This window comes from Sardina pilchardus, chromosome 22, assembly GCF_963854185.1.
Source record: "Sardina pilchardus chromosome 22, fSarPil1.1, whole genome shotgun sequence".
Taxonomy (NCBI): domain Eukaryota; kingdom Metazoa; phylum Chordata; class Actinopteri; order Clupeiformes; family Clupeidae; genus Sardina; species Sardina pilchardus.
In genome coordinates, this window is record NC_085015.1 from 21,701,226 (window position 1) to 21,722,297 (window position 21,072).

A 21,072-nucleotide genomic window follows, 5' to 3' on the forward strand; every position below is an offset into this window, starting at 1 on the left:
AACACAAGTATTGCTGCCATAGCATGTAGCTATCAATAAGTTGTCAAAGCTTTTCACTTAGAAATGCTCCTAAAGTCGTTTGTATAACAGTGACAGTGCATCGTAGGGTGATTTGGAAAAGAAGAGTCTCAACATGTATACACAAGGCATTTTGGAGGTATTCACTAATAGCTTACCTACCCCTGAGTCTTGATGCTAAACCAACTATCATATTCAGCTAACATTAGTTTACAGTTCAAAACCGCATACAAAACGTTGCGTTATTGACACCTGCACAAGGACTTGCTCACCAAAGCGCGAGTGACAGTGGAATTTGTACGATAACTGGATGATGGATAGCTGGTAAGTGAGCTTAATATCAACAATGCGAGCATGCAATGTCATGCATACATTGACAACCGATTAACGATACAAACAGGACTATTATAACGTAAACAGCACGTTAACAACAGCTTTCTGTAGGTTGACAACACACCACCGTGTTCATTACGTATTTACAATTGCGAAGACCGGTGAAAGTCATCCAGTTGATGTTGACATATTGTTTTGCACTCTTCTTTCCACAGCACTGAGCCAGCTCGGGCCATCAAGGCAATTGACAAACATTCAGTACATCAAATCTGCTCTGGTCAAGTTGTTCTGACTCTTGCCACAGCTGTAAAAGAGCTGGTAGAGAACAGCATCGATGCAGGTTCCACCAATGTCGGTATGCAACCACAGTATCATAATGTGACTATAGTGGCAAAAATGAGGAGAGCTGTGCCATTACATTTTCAATGTTTATTTCCAATGATGTTTTATATGACCTATAACCTTGTTTATGTGTTGTTGATCCCCTTGTCTCTGCAGAGGTCAAACTGAAAGAAAACGGAGCAGATTTGGTCGAGGTATCGGACAATGGCAGTGGAGTAGAGGAGGCAAATTTCGAAGGCCTAAGTAAGACAACAATCCCAGACATTTCTTACAGCTTCTAATGAAATGCAGATTTTGTAAGTTGACTGAATTTGTCTGTTTCACAGCGTTGAAGCACCACACATCCAAGCTGCGCGACTTCTCAGACCTCATCCACGTGGAGACGTTTGGTTTCCGTGGGGAGGCCCTGAGCTCCCTCTGTGCTCTCAGGTGTGTGCTGTACTGCAGGACCTCACAGTATACACAGTTAAAGCCTTTAAGATGCTTATACACCCAGTTAGGCAATGACTGACTGCCAATGTATTTTGGAATAAAAGGCACTGAACAGGAAAGACATGAATGAAGGAATGAAGGAATAAAGGAGGGACACTGTTTGAACATCTGTGTCACAGAATATTGAACAAATATATGTGGCAGAGTTTTAAATTCTCGTTCCTCTTCCTTCCTCTCCTGCCAGTGACATAAGCGTGGTGACGTGTCACAAAACTGCCCAGGTGGGCACACGGCTCGTGTTCGACAACAACGGTCGCCTGACCCAGCGATCGCCCCATCCCCGCCAGCAGGGCACCACCATCAGCCTGCAGCAGCTCTTTTACACGCTACCCGTTCGACACAAAGAGTTCCAGCGCAACATTAAAAAGGTATGAAGTTTGATGTGAAAATGTGTGTGTGCTTGAGATAAGCACGGCTGTGTCATGTTTTAAAACCTGGGTTTTTTTGTGAGCGTGTCTGTGTAATAGTCCTTTAAATTCAAAGCTAATGTTTTACGTAGCAATGGGTTTAACTTTAGGCTGGAACTCAACCAACTGTTCTTTCCCTGCATGGTGTGCTTTCAGGAGTATTCCAAGACGATGCATGTGCTGCAGTCCTACTGCATCATCTCCACGGGGGTTCGTATCACCTGCACTAACCAGGTGGGCCAGGGCAAGCGCAACACTGTGCTGTGCACCAGTGGAAGCAACAGCATGAAGGACAACATTGGAGCGGTGTTTGGACCCAAACAGGTCAGCTGTTTTAATAACACAGTGTATGTATTCATTGTCTTCAATATAGTTACATTTCAGTGTAGCGTTACACTAAATAGTAATAGTGAATGTTGGACTTTGTACGTTTGTGTGAGGATAAACATTCATGGTGTGTAATGTGGCTTGGCCTTTCCTCTGCAGGTACAGACCCTGATTCCATTTCAGCAGCACTCCCCGACTGACTCCGTGAAGGAGGACTATGGGCTCAGTGGAACGGAGATGCCCAAAGAACTTTTCACGTGCGTTTAACTGTAGTTTTATTGTGCTATTGATGTTAACTTTCAGTTTTAAGTAGATGTGGGTTTCTAATGCATCATCTCCTCATCATTGCATCATCTCCTCCTCATCATCCTCATTGTAATGCAAACTGTTGTTTAAACAGCTGACTGTCTGTGCTTGTATTGCAGCATCTCTGGTTTTATATCCAGAGGTGACCATGGTGTGGGAAGGAGTTCAACAGATAGGCAGTTTTTCTATATTAATAAAAGACCCTGTGACCCCACAAAGGTGCCTCCAAACATTCAAACTCATTTAAACATTCTTATTTATTTGAACATCTTATGACATATTAATGTAATTATAACGACTATTGCGTGTTCACATTTCAGGTCTCAAAGCTGGTAAATGAAGTTTATCATATGTACAACAGACATCAGTATCCGTTCGTTGCTTTAAATATCACCGTTGCTTCAGGCAAGTCTGAGTCTAATTTCCTAAAGTAGTAAACAAACCGCTTTATGATCATATATGTTAAGAACTATTGACCGCTGAGGATGTCTGTTTAACAGTTTGACCTCTTGCTCTATTTTAGAATGTGTGGATGTGAATGTCACACCAGACAAGCGCCAGATCTTCCTCCAAGAAGAGAAGCTTTTGCTGGCTACCATAAAGAGTTCACTGATTGCAATGTTTGAAACTGGTGTCAACAAGATCAGCCTCGTCAGCCACCCTGCTCCCAGTATGCACTTCTATCAATCTTCTATTTAAAAAGATGTGTCTATATTGCTACATTTTTCATGGATGAATAAATTGCAATATATATTCTTTTCTATCAGGTGCATGCAGATTGGTTGAATCAGCTTATGTTGCTGGAAGCCACCAGACCACTGTCTCAGAGGAAAAAGAGGATGCTCCTGAGATTACTCTGTCCAGCCCAAAGTCATCGTCTCTCAACTTAGCAGGGTTAAAAGCTGCCTTCTCCAATCAGCAGTCTTCAGCCTCTACAGCAAATAAGAGTAACACTAAAGAAATGTGCAGTGGTCCAACTCAGAAGACCATGCAGTCTTTTTTCAGCTGCCCGGAAAAGACTACCGCTTTCAAAACATGCAAGACATCCCCACTGAAATACAGTCCAAAAGACACATTCAAGTCCTCTTCTGAGAGGCGATCTGTGCTTGATGTCTACAAGTATGACAAACATTCAGAGAGCGAAGTGGATTCTGGTATGTCAGATCATTGTTCTACCACAGGAACACCAGACAGCCTGTGTTCCACTAAGTCGGAGTTAGACTCACCTGACATCCGTATTAAGACAGAGATGGATGATGAGCGTGTGAATGTAAACTGTGCTGTGTCGGAAAACATGACACAGGAACCACATCATTCAGGTAGGTCCAGCCCAGAGGCGAAGAAGGCCAGACGAGATGAGGACCTCTCCACAGGAAGCTCAGCTTTGGACTCCAGGAGCATCACGTCCTCCACCACTGATATGCTGGATGCCCCTACAAAAGTTCAGAAGAAAAGCATGACGTTGCCATTCAGCATGAAGGAACTCTCCGGAAGAGTGCAAAGACTTCAAGAACGGAGGAAGGGGAGTGAAGATGGAGAGCTACTTTACCGGCGCTTCAGGGCAAGGATCAATCCAGGGGAGAACCAGTCTGCGGAGAATGAACTGCAGAAAGAGATTAGGTATTGAACAACACACACAATGTTGTATATTTTTCAATGTTCATCAGACTGCCCTGCATGTTGGAAAATGTCAAGGAGCACACACTAGTGTATCAAAAAGTGATGAAGAGGGTTATGTTTCAGCATGGTACATCAGAGTTATGTTGCGTAGTACTTTCTGGGCACACAGTGGGCATGACAGACACATCATTTTGAGGGGAGTGGAGGTGATAATAGGAAGCTGTACCACAATACTAATCCTGGCTTGTTTTGTCAGCAAAGAGATGTTTAAGAAGATGGACATCATCGGGCAGTTCAATCTTGGCTTCATCATCACCAAATTGAATGCTGACCTTTTCATAGTGGACCAGCATGCCACTGATGAGAAGTACAACTTTGAGATGTTGCAACAGCACACGGTGTTGCAAGGACAGAAACTCATAGTGTGAGTGTTTCATGGTCTTATTATTAAAGCAACACTAAAGAGTTTTTCGTACCTTAAAATAATGTTTCCAAAATCATTTCAGCGGTTCATCAACTCGTAACAGGGTGAACGGCACTTCTGCTTTCACTTCGCGTCCCTCTATCGGCTATAACCGCACTATGTAACTTTACGAGGTGGGGTAGTGTATCTGTAGTTCGATGAAGTGAGACAGCAGAAACTACACATTTTACTTCCTTCGGTGTCGCTATACATCATACTTTCATAAAATCATGCAACATATTCTACCTTGTCTGTTATTTGCTGGATAAACAAATAGTGTGTGTGCGACAGAGAAAAAGCGCCTTAGTGTTGCTTTAAGAGTTTGGTTTGATGGTTGGTTGGTAAGTTTCTCATTGCTTTTAAAGGAACTGAGAGAAGTCTCCTTTCATTCCGCAGACCGCAGAATCTTCAACTTACCGCTGTCAGTGAAACAGTGCTCATAGATAACCTTGAAATCTTCCGGAAAAATGGCTTTGAGTTCCTGATTGATGAGGATGGTAGGAGCACAAGACCACATAACATTTTTGTGTTTGTCTTTTCTTTGATGTTCCCTGTGAAGCTATTGTGTTGTTTTGTCATGTTGTTTCCAGCACAAGTTATGCAGAGGGTGAAACTGGTGTCCCTCCCCACCAGTAAGAACTGGACCTTTGGCCCAAATGACATAGAGGAGCTCATCTTCATGCTGAGTGACAGTCCAGGGGTGATGTGCCGGCCTTCCCGGGTCAGGCAGATGTTTGCTTCCAGAGCTTGCCGCAAGTCGGTGAGTGAGGAGGATACAGAAGTAGAGACATTAGAGTCAAGCGCTACCTGCAACATTAGTATGCCATATGTGGATGGTTTGGGGAAAACCTCGACTAGTCATTTAACTATTGATGATATGATATGTGTGCTGCAGTCTATTTAAATTCATATTAAGCAAATTAATCTTCTCTTGTTGTTGTTTTAGAAATGCACTGTTTGTTGTGGTATTTTTTTTTACATATTGCTTCCCTCCGGTTAGGTAATGATTGGCACAGCTCTGAATATCAGTGAGATGAAGAAGCTTGTGGGTCACATGAGCGAGATTGAGCAGCCATGGAATTGTCCTCATGGGCGACCTACCATGAGGCATTTGGCAAATCTGGACGTTATTTCACCGGACTGAAACTTCCCAAAATGCTAGTATTGTTTGTTAAAACCCCTCAGACTGAAGTGCATTTTAGCATACTTTTGTGTAAAGGCCTTTCTGAACAATGTGTTTATAAAGTGCTGGTTTTAATTAAAAGCTCTATCCTAGAAATGGTTTAATAGTGGCATGGCCCTATATTGTGCAGGAACGTTCTGTTTAAACGCGTTAGATTTATTCAATGTACATATGTTAAATAGCAATTGTTTACCATGACTGTAGTTTTGTACTTTTAAACTAAGTGTAATAAAGACATTTCAAAACATTTATTTTCAGTTCTGTTCATCTGCCCATCTGCCCTCATTGTCAACGGCCCATTATAAAACGCTGTTTGGCACTTAGCTGTCTCCGTAGAGCAGGGAACACCTTAGCAACTCAAAGTTGTTACTGTTGTCAAGTTACCTTCTCAATAGATTTCGCTACTTAGCCCAAATCTAACAGTGAGTAAATGGCGAAAGGAGATAAAAAGAAAAAAGAACCAGAAAAGACGCCGGAGGCATCGTTAGGTAACATGAAAGCCTTCACGGCAAGCGCTGGATATGATCCAGTAGCGCACACGGACGATGTGACAGCAGAGCAGGAGAATGAGTTGGCCTCAGCATCAGTCTTGTCACAATCACAACTTGTAGAGCAAGATGGAAAAACTACCCTTGTCAACACAATAATTGAAAGGTGTCTGTTTTTTCTTATTAATAGACCACCGTATTCTGCATAAGATCATGTGTTTTTGTTAATGCGTGGCCTATAATGGCACAACATGTAATTGACAGATATGAAGGTGAAAAGGTTAATGGCCTGTTCATCGGCAATGGGGTCGCATATTTCCATGGAGGCCATGTTTACAAGGTAGCTACTTTATTATGTCTTTAGCTAACTTGTTTAGAGATTAAATCTCGAGATAGTATTGAAGTACAGATTACAACTAATACATGGATTCAAAACCCATTTCCCCAGGGTTTCTTTTCAGATGGACTAATGCACGGGCGCGGCATCTACATATGGGCAGATGGAGTCAAATATGAGGTAGTCTGAATGGACTCAAACTAACTAAATGTACTCTATGGCTATAACAGAACATTATGAATAGCCTTCATTTTCTTTATTAAGTTATTGCATGAGTTTGTGTTAGAATATATCTTGAAGAAAATAGGCATACATTAATTTAATAGTGATATGGTTTTATTATGTTTTTTTACAGGGAGACTTTGTTTCAAATGTCCCAATGGGTCATGGGGCCTACACATGGCTGGACGGAAGCTGTTATGAGGGTGAGGTGTTCAATGGAATTCGTCATGGCATCGGAACCTACAAATGTGGCAAAACCTCTGTAACCTACAGAGGGCAGTGGCACCACGGACAGCGCCACGGCAAGGTAAAGAAATTCAGCACAAGCAAGGATGCCATTTGCTAATAGGCCTACATGTTTTCCATTGATACACCTTGCTGTGGAACCGGCCTTCCATAGCAAGTTTGATATCATTCTGCGAATTTTACTCAGATGCTATGAGCTCTCTCGATAACTGAAGTATATTTGACTGTGTTCAGATTTGGTCACTCACTCTACATATCCAATGCATCTGCAGTTTATACTGTCATGGTAGTTACAATTCTTTTGTTGAAAACAGGGTATAATGTACTACAACCAGGAGGTGACCTCTTGGTATGAAGGAGACTGGTTCAACAACAGCAGGGAAGGATGGGGAGTGCGTTGGTATGCATATGCATATGATGCCCTGGAGAGTTTATTATGCAAAGCCACTGTGTTAAAATAGATCTTATTTCCATCAGTCTGATTCCCCGTGATCTTGTGCAGTTACCCATCTGGAAACCTTTACGAGGGTCAGTGGAAGAACAACATCAGACACGGGCAAGGGCTGATGAGGTGGCTGCAGCTCGGGCAACAGTACAATGGATCATGGGAAAATGGCATTCAGGTCTGACTTGGCATGATGTGTTGAAGTATAAAAGTCTTCTTCTATGCGCACAAAAAGTTTATTTGTTCACAAATGTGTATTAATAAAACTGGTTAAGTACTGACTTTCACAGATTTTAAAACAGAATTTCAAAGAAATCAGCCTTTTTTCTATGTATAGAAGAAATATGACATGTTAATTCAATGCTACAGTACATTCATAATGAATGGGAGTGAAAAGAAACCTTCTTCTAAAAAGCAGAGAACAGAAATAACTCAACATCATATCATTAGGTAAACAGACGTATCATATCATTGAGCTAACACACTAACCTTGCCTGTTTTCATTTGCTTTTCGCTGTCGTGCAGCATGGAGAGGGCACGCACACGTGGTACCTGAGGAGGGTCCCTGGCACCCAGTACCCTCTGAGGAACGAGTACACGGGTGGCTTTGTGCAGGGGCTGCGTCACGGCCACGGCACCTTCTACTATGCAAGTGGAGCTGTGTACAAGGGCGAGTGGAAGTCTAACAAAAAACACGGCCAGGTTAATAGTCATAATATCTGTATAGGTCAACTGTACTGATAGCGCAATACAAATATGAACCATCTGTGGATGTACACCGTATGGATCAGTTACTGCTCGTTTCTTTTAAACCATTCCATGTTCATTCTATACCAATTAAATTTGTGTGTGTTTAAACATTGCAGGGCAAGTTTATATTCAAAAATGGGCGCATATTTGAAGGGGAGTTTATTGATGACTATATGGCAGAGTTCCCTTCATTTTGCATCGATGGCTTCAAAACCCCAGATCTAAGTGGGATCCGGACACACACTCCCACCTCCTGTGAAGGTCAGTCTGAATACAACTTACTTTCAGAAATGACAGCCTCAAAGCACCATATGCACACGCTGTAGTAGGATGTTGTCTTCCGTAGAAGATGGTCCAAGGCCAGCGGTGGATTCCTCTGGTTGGACCTCAGTGCTTGGGCCTGACATGACTCTTGAAATCCACACGCTGCTGGACAGACTCCCTGAGGCTCACAGAGATCTAGAAATCAAACAGGTCAGCACAACCTTCACCTCCCCCAAACCCAAACACAACTCCAAAATGATGAACTAGTGTGGGAGAGCTTGCTCGGTCTCATAGACAACATGGTGTCAGTGACGTGTCAATCTGTGTGTGTGTGTGTGTGTGTTTCAGGTGGAGTTTGCCGTGCTGCGGCACATCTCTGAGCTCCGCTCCATCTACGGTTTCTACAGCAGCCTGGGCCTGGGCGAGTCTCCAGACAACACCTTCCTGCTGACACGCCTGCAGCTGTGGCGCATGCTCACGGACTGCAACACACACCTGCAGGGCGTCACGCTGGCCCAGGTGGACCGGCTCGTCAGCGGAGGTGAGGGAAGGACGTTAACATGACCTCATATAGCCGAAAACGCGCTCCTTTTTTTTTGGGTGCTCCTTCCTCAACCTTTGCTCGAATCTGTTTCAAATGCAGGGGATATCCCACCTGAGGAGATTCACTCTCCTTTCTCCACCATGTTGCTTAGGACCTTCGTAAGCTCTTTAGTCATCCTGTCATATCACATGTACCATAAGACAGTTGGGTAAGCAGTTTAGCACAAAACTACAAGTCTGTTTTTGAAATGGCCTCAGATTGTTTGGCACTGTATGACTTTGTATGTCTTCCTTCAGATCATCTGGTGGCATCATTGTTGCATGCTTCTCCAAGCTGATGAGAGAAAACATTATCCCTAATGCAAAACAAGTCAAAGGTACTCTAAGCATTCCAGGTCATACATGTACATAAGTAGGCTCTTAATTACCATAATGCATTGTGGCAGTCATACACCCTTGTAATCTATACAATCAATGCAGGTCTTTTATTCCGGGAGTCGATGCGAGCAGTGATTGCTATGAATTATATCGATAAAAGCTGGGAGATTCACCAGGCCTTCTGTCAATTTAACTCAATCACACACCTTGACAAAACCATGACCATGAGGCAATTCATATGGATGTTTCAGGTAACAAAGTTAATTTAATCGTCCTTTATAATGATTGTTATCATGAATGTTTATGCCCCTCAAATGGGAAGTCTACCATGGAATCTTCTTTCCGCAGGATCTTGACCTGTTCGACAGTGTTCTGACACCTAGAACAGTCTTGCAGATTCTGTCTCTGGAGAATCCATCGGTCTACAGTGAATCCCATAGTAATCTGGATATAGAGGTGATCTAAGTCTCCAAACCTTTTTTCGAATTTGGCAAGACACTAGATATCTCCAAAATGAGCATTAAGATATATCGTTTTTTAGACTGACCTCTTTTAATTTATACTGACTGCTTGCTGGGTCCTCTTTCTGAGGAACAAGTTAGTGCTTACATGTTTGTGCTCCGGGCCCCACAGATGGTTTTCCTGGAGTTCTACGAGGCGTTACTGGGCTGTACTGAAGTGAAGAGCCAGAGGGCCGTGCAGTCGTCAGCAGAGAGCCTGAGTGAGGCCATTAGCTCAGTGGCTGCACCGGATGGAGGGACCAGTCAGCAGACCCCCCAGTGCCCCTCACCTATGGTCAATAAAAATGTCATTACAACTTTTGTTAAAAATGATCATTCTAGCTATAGTATAGAGACAAATGGCTAACATCTCTAATTAAAATCCACCCCTAACTTGTTCAGTACATCAGTAAATAATTACTTTTAGTAATATCTTCATAAAACTTTAGATCCAGTCTGTTACCTAATACTAAAGTCTGTCTCCAGGTTGGGTCCGCGGCAAAGTCCTCAAACCGAACATCAGCTGGGGGGAGCAGCGCTAAATCAATAAAGGTGTGTTACAGATTCCATGAGGAAGACAGGGTACATTGGAGAGGCCTTTCACAATCTCAGCTTGTTTTCTTCCTTAGGTGAGAAAATCCAAAGACAGAGACACCCCTTGCACACCTGAGGTGGTGGCTTGCAGACAGAGCCCAGCAGGTCTGTCACAAACCCAATAAACACATCTCAACATTTCAGTGCAACAACCTGACAATTATTTGTAAACATTCTTCTTCTTGGCTGTTCTCTCTCTAAGATTTGACCAGACCAGGGACCGGTAGCCGTCCAGAGACGGGCCACTGTGAGGCTGAAGTGGTCTCAGACACCCTGGTCCAGTCCATGGCAGCTCTGGATCCTAAAGGTCTGGATTCTTCTCTAGCACAGCCTAGGGCGTAGACCACAATTGTTTGCAACCACATTTTTTTTCAGTGGAGTTGGAACTTGAGGTATAATAAGTGGCAATAGAATTACCATACTAAGAAGTTCTGTTCTGTCCAACAAGTATTTTTAAAGAAACCTTTCATTTATTAGCCAGGTTTACTTTTCAAAACTCTTTATTTTTTTAATTATTATTTTAAATAACTTAATGCCCATACTTCTCATAAGGCCTTCGTAGCATGTGTGTCCTTGTTTATAAACAACATCCCTGAGCTATGATGGACTGTAAAAGGTAGAGGTGTTTGTTTCCAGAGCCCCTACTGCTGGGAGGCACTGAAGGCGGCGAGCTGGAGAGCTGGATTCACTGGACTCACCATTTCTTCAGCAAGAGCTTCTTCTCCGCCTACGAGCACATGCTGCTGCTGAGGAGGGAGGTGGAGGAGGAGGCGCTCAGGGAGGCGGCCCGTACACGGACCGCGCTCGCAAAGGCCAAAAAGGCAGCCAGGTACTTTACAGCGGAGGAATCGGAATAATAAATAGCAACTTTTGTGTTGAAGTTGAATCGGTATAGTAAGCTAAAGAGCTGATCCACCTACACTACACTACACTAGGTTGGTTGCCAGCATGTGGTGCTTTAGCAAGTAAATCCACTTTCTGATATCTTCAATAAAATCAGTTTGATTAAAGCATGACTTAGGAACTGGGAGAGACAATAAATGTGTCTTGGCAGTAATGTATCCCATTACAACATAATCTAGTGGGGTAGCTTGAAGAATTGCACTTTTCTTGGTGACCTGTGTAATTGAGTTACCAGTTGAACCTAATTCCTTGCTTCATTCATGTCAGTAAACAGGGACAGAAGCCCCTAAAGGTTTTTGTTGTTATTTCAATTATTATTTGGAGATTCAATATGTGCATTTTTGAAAAGTGGTCGTCCACCTCCATGCTAACGCCTCTATGGCTGCGTTGCAGGCAGCGGGAGCTGTGGGAGGTGGAAGAGAGGCGCAGGGAGGAAGAGGAGGAGGAGGAGGCTGACAGAGCGGAGGCCCAGGAGGAAGACAACGCCATGGCCTCAGCGCTGACCACCCCCGTGGCCTCCGCCACCTCCATGGGCCTGTCCAAACACTCCCCGAGCAGCGGCAGCCGCAAGAAGAAGAAATGAGGTCACAATGTCACGGGAGAAACCTAAGAGTTTATTTAAACCAGTCAAATAACAATGAAGTAAAAAAAAAAAAAAAAAAGTATATTTATATAAAAAAACATATTTTTCTTTTGTCGCTAGTTGTGGGATGGTGGGGTAAAGCACATCAGGTCATCCTCACACAATGCCCGAGGCACGCTGTTCTTCAACTCAACAGGGGTGAAGAGTAACAGGTTTGACTCATCTGACTGCAAGGCAGAAAACAGACAACAATGCAATTGAATTATTTTTAACCGCTACGTCATCTATGATGGAATATGACACTGAATGAATATAACATGAAAGTATTGGACAAAAAGGAAATCCCTAATGCTATCCACAAGTTTCCGTGTAAAGAAGAAAATGGGTAAAACTCCCAGTGAGGTGGAGGAAGTAGTATACCTGTGGTATTTTATGTGCTAGTTAGTGAAGAGGCCAAGTTATTATTACAGGTTATTATTTACGGAGTAGAGTCGCAAAGCTTTATGAGAGATGTCGTTACAGACCTCTGGGACAAGTTCTGTTTGTGGTACATATGACTGGACCAAACTAATCAGTGGCTTAAGTACGTTTTTTTTACATAACGTCTAAAACTAGACGATGGTACAGTTCGTACACGATTGTACCAACTGACAATGGTACAGTTTCTATCTCAAAGACACGTCCCGTTCAGTATTCGTTATACTGAAGAGCGGAAGTTGCTCCCATTTTTGACGCAAGGCCTCATGGGATGTAGGAAACTTGTGGATAGAAGCGTGAATAAATAAAAAAGAAAGGTGAAGATTAACTAGTGATCAATATTAACCTGTTCCATCTGTGGGGTGAACAGTGGGGACATCCTTGGCAGTGCTGGGTGGGGGGTGGGGGGGTGAGGGAGTGAAGAGAGTGAAGGAGTTAGATTCTAAAACACCGTCAACACCATTATAAACCAAACCAGTTCAACCAACACCACAAAGGACTAGCTGTGATTCTAATCTTAAGGAATTGTGTGAAACTCTGTAGGCTTTGAATGGTCGTGTACAACACTCCTTCATTGACTTAGTCTAACTTCAGTTAATATTTGACCAACACAGAATAAAGACCACTTTTGACATTACATCAAAATGGTTGTTTCTCCACATTCTGTTCATCATTCATAGTTGAATGTTGTAAACCAGAAACACACTCCACACCTTCAACCCAAGATACTCTAGTGGTGGCCATCATATTTACCGGTTGGGGTCTGCACTAGAGCGTCCGGCCTCTCCACCTCTGGGCTCTCCATCTCGGCGTCCACCGCCATGGGGGAGAAGGTCTCTGAGGGGGCGCTAGGAGACAAGCTCACCCGCGCGGTGGGCTGGAGGTAGCGCTCAAAGTCCAGCCCAAGAACATCCGGTGTCTAGATCAACACACATCAACACACCCTCGTGAAATTATTAACTTGACACTACACTGCTACATCTCAAAAGATTTGACAGCTCTAAACGGATCGAGTCTTTTATTGTGCTTCTCCTGCATCTAAAGAGTAACACTCTAAATAAAAGGGAGGGTCTTCAATGATTTATGACATCTCAACTGTCCAGAGATGATGAACCCCTCACCTCAGTGCATGACGTCTCCGGAGTCGCACTCATGTCAACATCTGCCAGAACGCTGAGAAAGAAAGATAGATAGATAGATAGGACATTAGATTAAATTTTCCACTGGGTTGCTTTACATGTTCAGTTAAATCAGCCTCTTTCCTTCTACCAATTCTAGGTCCCCTAGGAATAAAAAGGGTCCCTTACCTCACAGCTCCTGCTGGGCTGGCATGGCACTCGACTGTGGGGAGACGCTGCTCTGCGGCGGGGGAGGAGACCAGCAGGCTGGGGTGGGGGCTGGGGGCCACTTCTGACGTCGAGCGAGGGGATCGGTCTGCGTCCGGGGCCTGGGGGCTGAGTCGGGACAGGGCGGCAGGACACGAGCGCTCCGGGGAGAAGCTCAGGGCCATGCTGGTGGGGTCCGCACTGTGAGAGGAGGAGGAAGCGGAGGAGGAGGCTGGAGGGATGCTGGGCTGAGGGGTGCGGGCCGGGGACGGGTTGGGCAGACGTGCCGGGGTGGTGACGGGGGTTGCGCGGGCGAAAGGAGAGGCGTGGGCGGGGAGGGCGGAGCGCCGGTGCCTACTGGGGGTCATGAGTGGGGAGGCCGTGGGGGTCGCGCTCACCCGGGATGGCCTGGGTGTTCCTGGGTAGAGGCAACCAGAAGACATTTACAAAAATATTCATTTTATTTTCTTATAGACAATCAGAAGAGGGTACAGAACACTGCGGCTCAGAGTCAATCACAACTTATGAAGCTCTGTTATAAAATAGAGATGCACCGATCGACCGGCCGCCGATTGGAATCGGCCGATTTTCACGTGATCGGCCACGACCGGCGACCGGCCGGTCAGTCTGAGACATGCCGATTTTATGCCGGTCAAATGCACTCGCATGTACTTGTAACAACATCACACTCACACAGCTGAGTTTGCAAAGTTTGATGAAGCTAGGCCAACAGTCAGGGCTGGATAAAGCGCTAATACTGAGTTTTTCTATGCAGCGAACGCTGTGCTTTGCCATATTGCGTGGAATTTACTATACTAAGCTGTCACTTCAGGTTACAGCGCTCATCAAAGCCCGTCCTTGCCGCTAATTGCGTGCCCACAGCTGAACCACAAGCGCTATCAATAAGCAGCGACATAGCACGGCAGGAATAAACATAGTTTTGCTTCGGTTTGCCAACTTATCATGTATTCTTTCACACTACTACAACAACTAAGTCCGATTTACACATTTAGAGGTTTATTTCACTACCTTTTGTCTGATCACGCCTGTATATTTCTTCTAAATTCGCCAAAAGTTAGCATTCTAACGTGTCATAAACTACCGCGACCGTGATACAAAACATATCATGCGTGATGTCGTTGGAAAGCTCCTGCATGACGTTATGCCATCCAAATATGGACACTTCCTTAGTATCCGCAAGCAATCGCGAAAGTTCAAAGAAGAGTGTGGACTGAGAATGTAAGTCATTTGCTGTGTTTCAAGGCTTCTCAAAATTATTTTTTGTTGTTGTCATTTTCCAACATCTCAGCCTATGTAGCACTAACTTCAGTTATCAGTATTCTGACGATATTTACAGTTGGATATTGCATATGGATGTGAGAAGAAAATAAATAGTGTTCCTAGTGCATTTCTACATGTGTGAAATGAATGTCCCACACTGGGATTACTGCAGCTGAAGAAGACTTGAAGAAGAATCTGTCTATTCACATTTTTCTACCAGCCATTGATAAGTTGATTACATTTCTAACATGTTGTATTAAAAAAAATATAGGCTAGAAAATAACTCTTTGTTTGTGCTGTAAAGTGGTTAGAAGAAATTAAATCGGAATCGGCTAAAATCGGTATCGGCCGGTCAAACTCGATGAAAAATCGGAAATCGGAATCGGCCAAAAACTTGCAATCGGTGCATCTCTATTATAAAACTATGAATGAAGTGAGATCAATTTGCAAACAATTAATAATGATAATAAAAAAACATTAGACACGGTAAGAGATGCCCTGGTTCCCTTACCAGCGGTCTTCAGTGGGCTCTCGACCTGGAAGAAGCCTCCATTGAACACCACGATGTCTGCGGGCTTAAGTTTAGACGGGGTTCCCGCGGCAGGGGTGCTGTCCGGAACACTGGCCGCAGCCTGCGCTGCCTTCTCTGCCTCGGCCTGCTGCTGCTTGGCCTTCATGGCTGCTTTGATGGCAGCGAGGCGACCCTTGGCTGCTGTGTTACCTGCAGCACCTGTAGCAGGCCTGCTAGCAGCACCTGCTGTAGGGGGTTTCTGCGGGGAGACAAATGGCGCCTCAATTAGCTTCGGCAAATGTAATGATATCTTGGCGAAGTCAATTGGCTAATGTCAATCAATGTATGTCGCCTTTCTTGTACCAAGGTGCTTTCAAGTAACCATGCACATAGACACAACCAGATTACTTCTCAAAGCAGCCTCACCTTAACAACCTTCCTCTGCCGTGGTGCTGGCTTGCTCTCCTCTGTCCAGCCCCGTCCCTCTGCCTCCTTCAAAGCTTTGAACTTGCGGTCAACGTCCTCCACCTGGTAGTACACCATGTCCCAGAATCCCTGGAGGTCGGTGCAGGTGGTGACTTTCTCGCCGCGGCCAAACTCGCAGTCGTCCACCAGCCCGCTGAACTGACCGAAGCGCTCCTTCATCAGGAGCCGGGCCTGTCCCACCGCTGTCCGCATGCGGTCTCTCACTGATGGGCACGGGAAATTGTACAGGTAAATTAATTATAGGGGGCACTTATTGAGTCATGTCCATACAAATTCACTTCTCAAATCTCAATACTTACTTTCTTCTGGGATGGAGGAGTCCTCAAAGTGCACTTGCCATTGCTCGGAGAATTCCGTTAACCTCTGAGTCTCACTGACCATCACAGCCCTGAAATAAAGAGTTTAGTTACATTAGTTATAACAACCTGAGCAATGCCACCCAAAAATATACCATTTACCATGTAGGCAATTCAAGCAGCAGCAAATGCCTACGGAATCACTATATAAGAACAGAGTTTACTAAAACAAATAGGCATTCTGGCCACCAGCACATGTACACCTCAAAGTGATTTGGGGGCAAGTAGAACTGCTGTGTGCTTGTATTTACACCACAACTGGACCCAATAAAAAAGAAAACACGGTGTGGATTTACTGAACCCTACATGCAAGTTATCAAAGTATTTGAACAGGTCAAACCAGAAAAATCATAAGCGTGACCCACCTGAAGTAGGGGACATCATGCTGTTCCTCCTGCTGGTCAGAAGGAGGCGCTGCAGACCCACAGTCAGCTGCTGCTGTTGCTGCAGCAGTAGCAGCAGCATCAGAGCAGGGAGGTGAGGAGGAGGAGGAGGAGGAGGAGACAGGAGGTGGTGAGGCAGAGCAAACAGGTGGGATGGACGAGGCCAGGATGCTGGGAGGAGAAGAGGGAGCAGCAGGAGGAGGAGAAGGAGATGAAGCGGGAGGAGGAGAAGAGGGAGCAGAAGGAGGGTCCATGGGCACATCGGCCTCCTGTTGGGCTTCAAAGCTGTGAATATGGAGAGAAAATAACGTTACATCTAGGGCTGGAACTAGTAAAGCCAACTAATTAGGTAACCCATTAACTGGTTGGAGCAATTCATAATAAAAAAACATTTGTGGATGTGGATTGTGGCTTTTGAGAAACACTGATCGATAGCTGGAAGCCGCTGGAAGCCACTTGAAGCCGTTGAAGGCTTATGGAAATGAGTGACTGAAGTGAACAGTGAAGTGAACAGGATGGAGTGTAGCTGTTTGGTGGGGTACCTGGGGGCAGTGATGGCGCTGGCTGAGCCGGGGGACGGTGGGGCAGGCTGGAGCATCAGGAGGCCTACGGGGGCCTGGAACACAAAGCCCTCGGGGGCAAAGGAGGAGGGAGCCTCGGCCTCGGCCTCCGTCTGGACAGGGTCCTTCTCTGGGGCGGTCTCTGACTGTGGTGCAGGTGGGTCCACAGGACAGCTCTCCTCTTCCTAAATATGGATGGAAATTAGTATTTCTATGTTTGATGTAAAATCCAATCAAATACATTTTTATCATTTGAAAAAAAAAAAAAAAAACTCAGGGGAAAGCAGCAGGTTCTCACCTTTTTCTCATTACTCTGTAACATTTCTTTTGGGTCTTCTGTGGAAAAAGGATAAAGCAATGGAATTAATGTACTGACCGGTGTCGTATACATGACAGACATCACACACACAAAACCTATGGCTGATGATTGTCCTGACCAGAGGTGGCCAGTGGGTCCTGTCAGTGGTTAGTTACCTTTCGGCTCTGTCTCCTGACCGGCAGATGGCACTTTCTGCTGCTTCACCGTGGATCTTGTTTTGGAATTGCTTCTAGTTTTTAAATCTTGAAACAAAATAAAACATTTTTTTATTGGAAACCATTTCTCAAAAACAAAGTTAAAGTACATCTGGATTACATATGACAAACTGCTTTGGGTACACACCTGATGTAGGCTTGGCTGCTGCTGCTGCCCTTGTTGGTCTGGTGGATCTTGTGACAGATTCTGCTGAAAAACACCCAAATGTCAGATATAAGTAAGAAACCAAAGGGATGCACTTCTTTGTGATAAATAAATGTAAACATAAATAAATAACCGAACAAACAAACGAGGGCCACATCAGACCTGCTGCGGCTTTAGGCTTGGTCACGGCGGTCGTCGCTGCAACTGGAGGAACCCTCGTCTGTCCCCTGGTGCTGAGAGGCCTCCTGACCACTGGCTCTGTGCGTGGACAGAGAATCAAAAGAGAGTTCTTAAGGAAATGAGATAAGCACACAACATGCTGACAAATGGCGTCACGTAATAAGTTGAAGGCATGATGCAGCATAAGAGCCAGGACATGTATAGTGACTCTTTCCTGGCTTACCTTTCTTTGGTGCAGACTTCTGAGTTGCAATCTGCAAGGTTTGGAAGAGAACAGAGGCTCAATCAGGAAATGGGCGGTTAACGGGTTGGGTGTGGGAGGCAACAGGAGGGGGACAGTAAAACCAGTAGAGTGAGATGCTAACAACCGCTAAAGTGTTTAATGCCAAGAGGCAATGGCATACTGCCTGAGAGTATAAATGGCAGTGACTACAGAGAGTGGAGAGCTTTGTTTGCAATCACTGGAATGGATTCATTACCTTCTGTTGCAGTGGCTGCAGAGGAGTCTGCTGTGGTTGCTTCATAGATCGAGTGACCCGAGTGGTCAGCACTGGCTCAGGGTTCTGCTTTTGGGATTCGGACAGACAGCCAGAAGACCATGATGAGTGGCACAGATTTATTCAACAACCATAAAGACCATAAAATAGATTGAAACCACTTGAAAACAAACAAAAACACAATCTGTCCCACCTCAAAGGGCTTTTTGCCTGTTAAAGACATGCCCCTTCCTCAGTTTAAGGTCAGGAACGATGTTCCTTTTAAAAGCCACGTGATCAAATAGGAAAGGGCCTATTCCACAGGCCACTAGTGAGCTACTCTTTATTAGGTAAGGGCTTTTTGCCTGTTAAAGACATACCCCTTCCTCAGTTTAAGGTCAGGGATGATGTTCCTTTTAAAAGCCACGTGATCAAATAGGAAAGGGCCTATTCCACAGGCCACTAGTGAGCTACTCTTTATCAGGTAATACAGCACAGTTTGTACAGGACAGCATCACTCACCTTTGCTTTACTGGGGGCTTGTGAGTTGGAAAATGCAGGCTGCGTGTGCTGGTAGAGGCCACATTTAAACACGCCTTTCTTCTCCTTCTCCCGCCGCTCTTTCTCCTTCTGGAGTTCCTTGGCTTCCTTGTACCGAGCAAGCATCTTTTTCCTCTCTTCTACAGCACTGTTAACCTCTACTGGAAAGCGCATTGACATTCGAAACAATGGAAACTGAATGGTTAGAGGTTTCTGCAAGATTTATCAACACATTTTTAGTCTTTCTGAATCGATCAAAACTGTTTGAGGGCCTTTCCACATTGTATTATTCTCTAAACAGGTTATGACAAGTTTGTAAACAAAGATGCCCATCATGAATAATAGCTGAGATCTAAATCAACAGGGTATTTCAACATTCTGCACGATAACTACTGCAACTTTCTTATATTTAAAATCAGTGAATAACATGAAGAAACATTACTGAATTTTGTTGCACAAAAGTTCTGTTTGTGAGTGACTTCTGCCATTACATTATATGGACTCCATATAGTCTACAAAACTATACGCTAAAACCGATCTGAATAAGAACTGTGGAAAAAGTAATAAATGGCAATAAAATTGCAGACTGTGTTATGGTCTTGAAATGCAGGAGGGCAAGGCTCACCTGGTTTCAGTGCTTTGGTTTTAGCCACCTTCTCTTCATGTACTGCAATGGACTTCTCCAGCATGGACATATCCTGCTCTTGCAAGTCTTCCAGCTGCCTGCGAAGGTTGTGAACCTTTGTGCGGTTCTCCTTCTGGGACTGGGAGCGCCTGCGGGACATCTTCACCCTCAGCATAGAGACACTGGTGTCCCGCTGGTGCAGGAAAGCAAAGCGAGACTCCATCCTAAAGGCGATAAACATAATAGACTCATCGTTAGAATAACTGCAATCTGGAACAAAGCTCGGGGGCACACTGCTGCTGGAACTTTCTGGCAATAGATGCAGACTGGCAAAATGCTCTGATCCATCACCAGGACAACAAGTCAATAAATGTGTAATGGAAATCCACAATATTGTGACAAGGTCCGCGTTGGCTTCAAGTGAAGAAGAGGGGGAAAATCACAGTTATCACCAGACATCATTGTGGAAAACAGAGTAACTTCACATGAGCACGGGGGGGATTTTAAGTTGGTGGTTTAGTGACAGATCAAGTTAACCCAGATTCGTAAAGCTCCTACTCAGAAGCCTTTTGGCTTTGTTTAATTTGGATATTGAACCTCATCTCTCGCTTTCTGCAGACATTTTCTGGGTGCGTTCAGGTGCTTTGTAGGCTGTCTAAACCCAGCCTGATCTGCCAGCGAATCCCAACTTTGAAATCAAAATCAAAGTCAGCTCAGTGCAAGTAATGATCAACAACAAAGGCTGGGCCCATGTTACTTTTCATCAAAGATTATGTTATGTCACGATAATGTAATGAAAACCCTGCCTCTGCGACAAAATGTCAGAAAACGTTCAATTAAAAAAATGTTTATCAATTACTTAATTTTCATCACACACTTCTGGGCGAATACTAATCAGAACATGTTTCTCCAAATGTTACAACTGAACATTACAACAACACACAAGTTTCATGGTCATGCGTATTATCAGAGAGGGTTAAAGCGGAGTAGCACTAATGAAGGATCTTTTGGAAGCCATACAAAACGCAGTTTGGTAGTACACAGCACAAACCATTGGAAGCAGGCAAAAATGTGTACCACCACACTTAACTTAAAATATGTTAGTTCGCTGGAATACGAAATAACATAGACAAACAGGATTCACAATGGTTTAACTTTTGAACATCCACCAGCATGCTAGCATAGCTAAAGGCAGGTCATTTAGCACTAACACGAACGTTACGTTATAAATGTTATGTTGAGATTTCCCCTGACGAAGAGGATGTTTAAAACTATTTGATGAGAGCAATAACAGAACCACCACATCCATAAAGTTAATAACAAAAACAATTTACCTTAACGTTTAATCCACAGGTAGCAATCCAAAAAAATTGAACGGCCCTACCTAACACAACCTGTCCTACACAGAAACTGACAACAAACAAGATGGCGGGCAAGATTTGAAAATCG

General features: G+C 44.3%; 3 protein-coding genes across 9 annotated transcripts; 2 read left to right on the forward strand and 1 right to left on the reverse strand.

Annotated features, from left to right (window-relative positions):
* Positions 1 to 11: 11 nt before the first annotated feature.
* Positions 12 to 5,738, forward strand: pms2 (PMS1 homolog 2, mismatch repair system component). Of its 2 annotated transcripts, XM_062525965.1 has the most exons (15): positions 12 to 342; positions 567 to 706; positions 850 to 936; positions 1,020 to 1,122; positions 1,370 to 1,553; positions 1,749 to 1,916; positions 2,079 to 2,176; positions 2,345 to 2,444; positions 2,546 to 2,630; positions 2,749 to 2,895; positions 2,993 to 3,845; positions 4,102 to 4,269; positions 4,705 to 4,805; positions 4,899 to 5,068; positions 5,309 to 5,738. In XM_062525965.1, exons 1-15 carry the CDS (start codon positions 329 to 331, stop codon positions 5,450 to 5,452), a joined length of 2,562 nt encoding a protein of 853 aa, XP_062381949.1. In that variant the 5' UTR covers positions 12 to 328; the 3' UTR covers positions 5,453 to 5,738. The 2 variants fall into 2 exon arrangements, with proteins under 2 accessions (XP_062381949.1, XP_062381948.1); XM_062525964.1 differs by having other exon boundaries at positions 4,705 to 5,068.
* A 194-nt stretch (positions 5,739 to 5,932) lies between these two features.
* On the forward strand, positions 5,933 to 11,911 carry rsph10b (radial spoke head 10 homolog B). Of its 2 annotated transcripts, none has more exons than XM_062526563.1 (20): positions 5,933 to 6,145; positions 6,244 to 6,319; positions 6,428 to 6,496; positions 6,672 to 6,845; positions 7,099 to 7,184; positions 7,287 to 7,407; positions 7,755 to 7,931; positions 8,096 to 8,240; positions 8,326 to 8,453; positions 8,592 to 8,784; positions 8,887 to 8,995; positions 9,084 to 9,163; positions 9,267 to 9,415; positions 9,513 to 9,620; positions 9,798 to 9,959; positions 10,151 to 10,216; positions 10,294 to 10,363; positions 10,461 to 10,565; positions 10,895 to 11,087; positions 11,555 to 11,911. In XM_062526563.1, the coding sequence occupies exons 1-20, from the start codon at positions 5,985 to 5,987 to the stop codon at positions 11,742 to 11,744; spliced, it is 2,562 nt and encodes an 853-aa protein (XP_062382547.1). In that variant the 5' UTR covers positions 5,933 to 5,984; the 3' UTR covers positions 11,745 to 11,911. The 2 variants fall into 2 exon arrangements, with proteins under 2 accessions (XP_062382547.1, XP_062382548.1); XM_062526564.1 differs by having other exon boundaries at positions 8,329 to 8,453.
* dlgap5 (discs, large (Drosophila) homolog-associated protein 5) lies at positions 11,755 to 21,027 on the reverse strand. Of its 5 annotated transcripts, none has more exons than XM_062526559.1 (19): positions 20,958 to 21,027; positions 19,624 to 19,847; positions 18,981 to 19,156; positions 18,462 to 18,545; positions 18,206 to 18,236; positions 17,965 to 18,060; positions 17,785 to 17,847; positions 17,598 to 17,684; positions 17,422 to 17,459; positions 17,106 to 17,308; positions 16,546 to 16,848; positions 16,124 to 16,212; positions 15,765 to 16,027; positions 15,339 to 15,597; positions 13,529 to 13,964; positions 13,343 to 13,394; positions 12,975 to 13,140; positions 12,568 to 12,611; positions 11,755 to 11,971 (listed from the first exon to the last, which is right to left on the reverse strand). In XM_062526559.1, exons 2-19 carry the CDS (start codon positions 19,844 to 19,846, stop codon positions 11,861 to 11,863), a joined length of 2,724 nt encoding a protein of 907 aa, XP_062382543.1. In that variant the 5' UTR covers position 19,847; positions 20,958 to 21,027; the 3' UTR covers positions 11,755 to 11,860. The 5 variants fall into 5 exon arrangements, with proteins under 5 accessions (XP_062382543.1, XP_062382542.1, XP_062382544.1 ...); XM_062526558.1 differs by having other exon boundaries at positions 17,785 to 17,844; positions 18,981 to 19,159; XM_062526560.1 differs by having other exon boundaries at positions 17,422 to 17,456; positions 18,981 to 19,159.
* Positions 21,028 to 21,072: the final 45 nt, after the last annotated feature.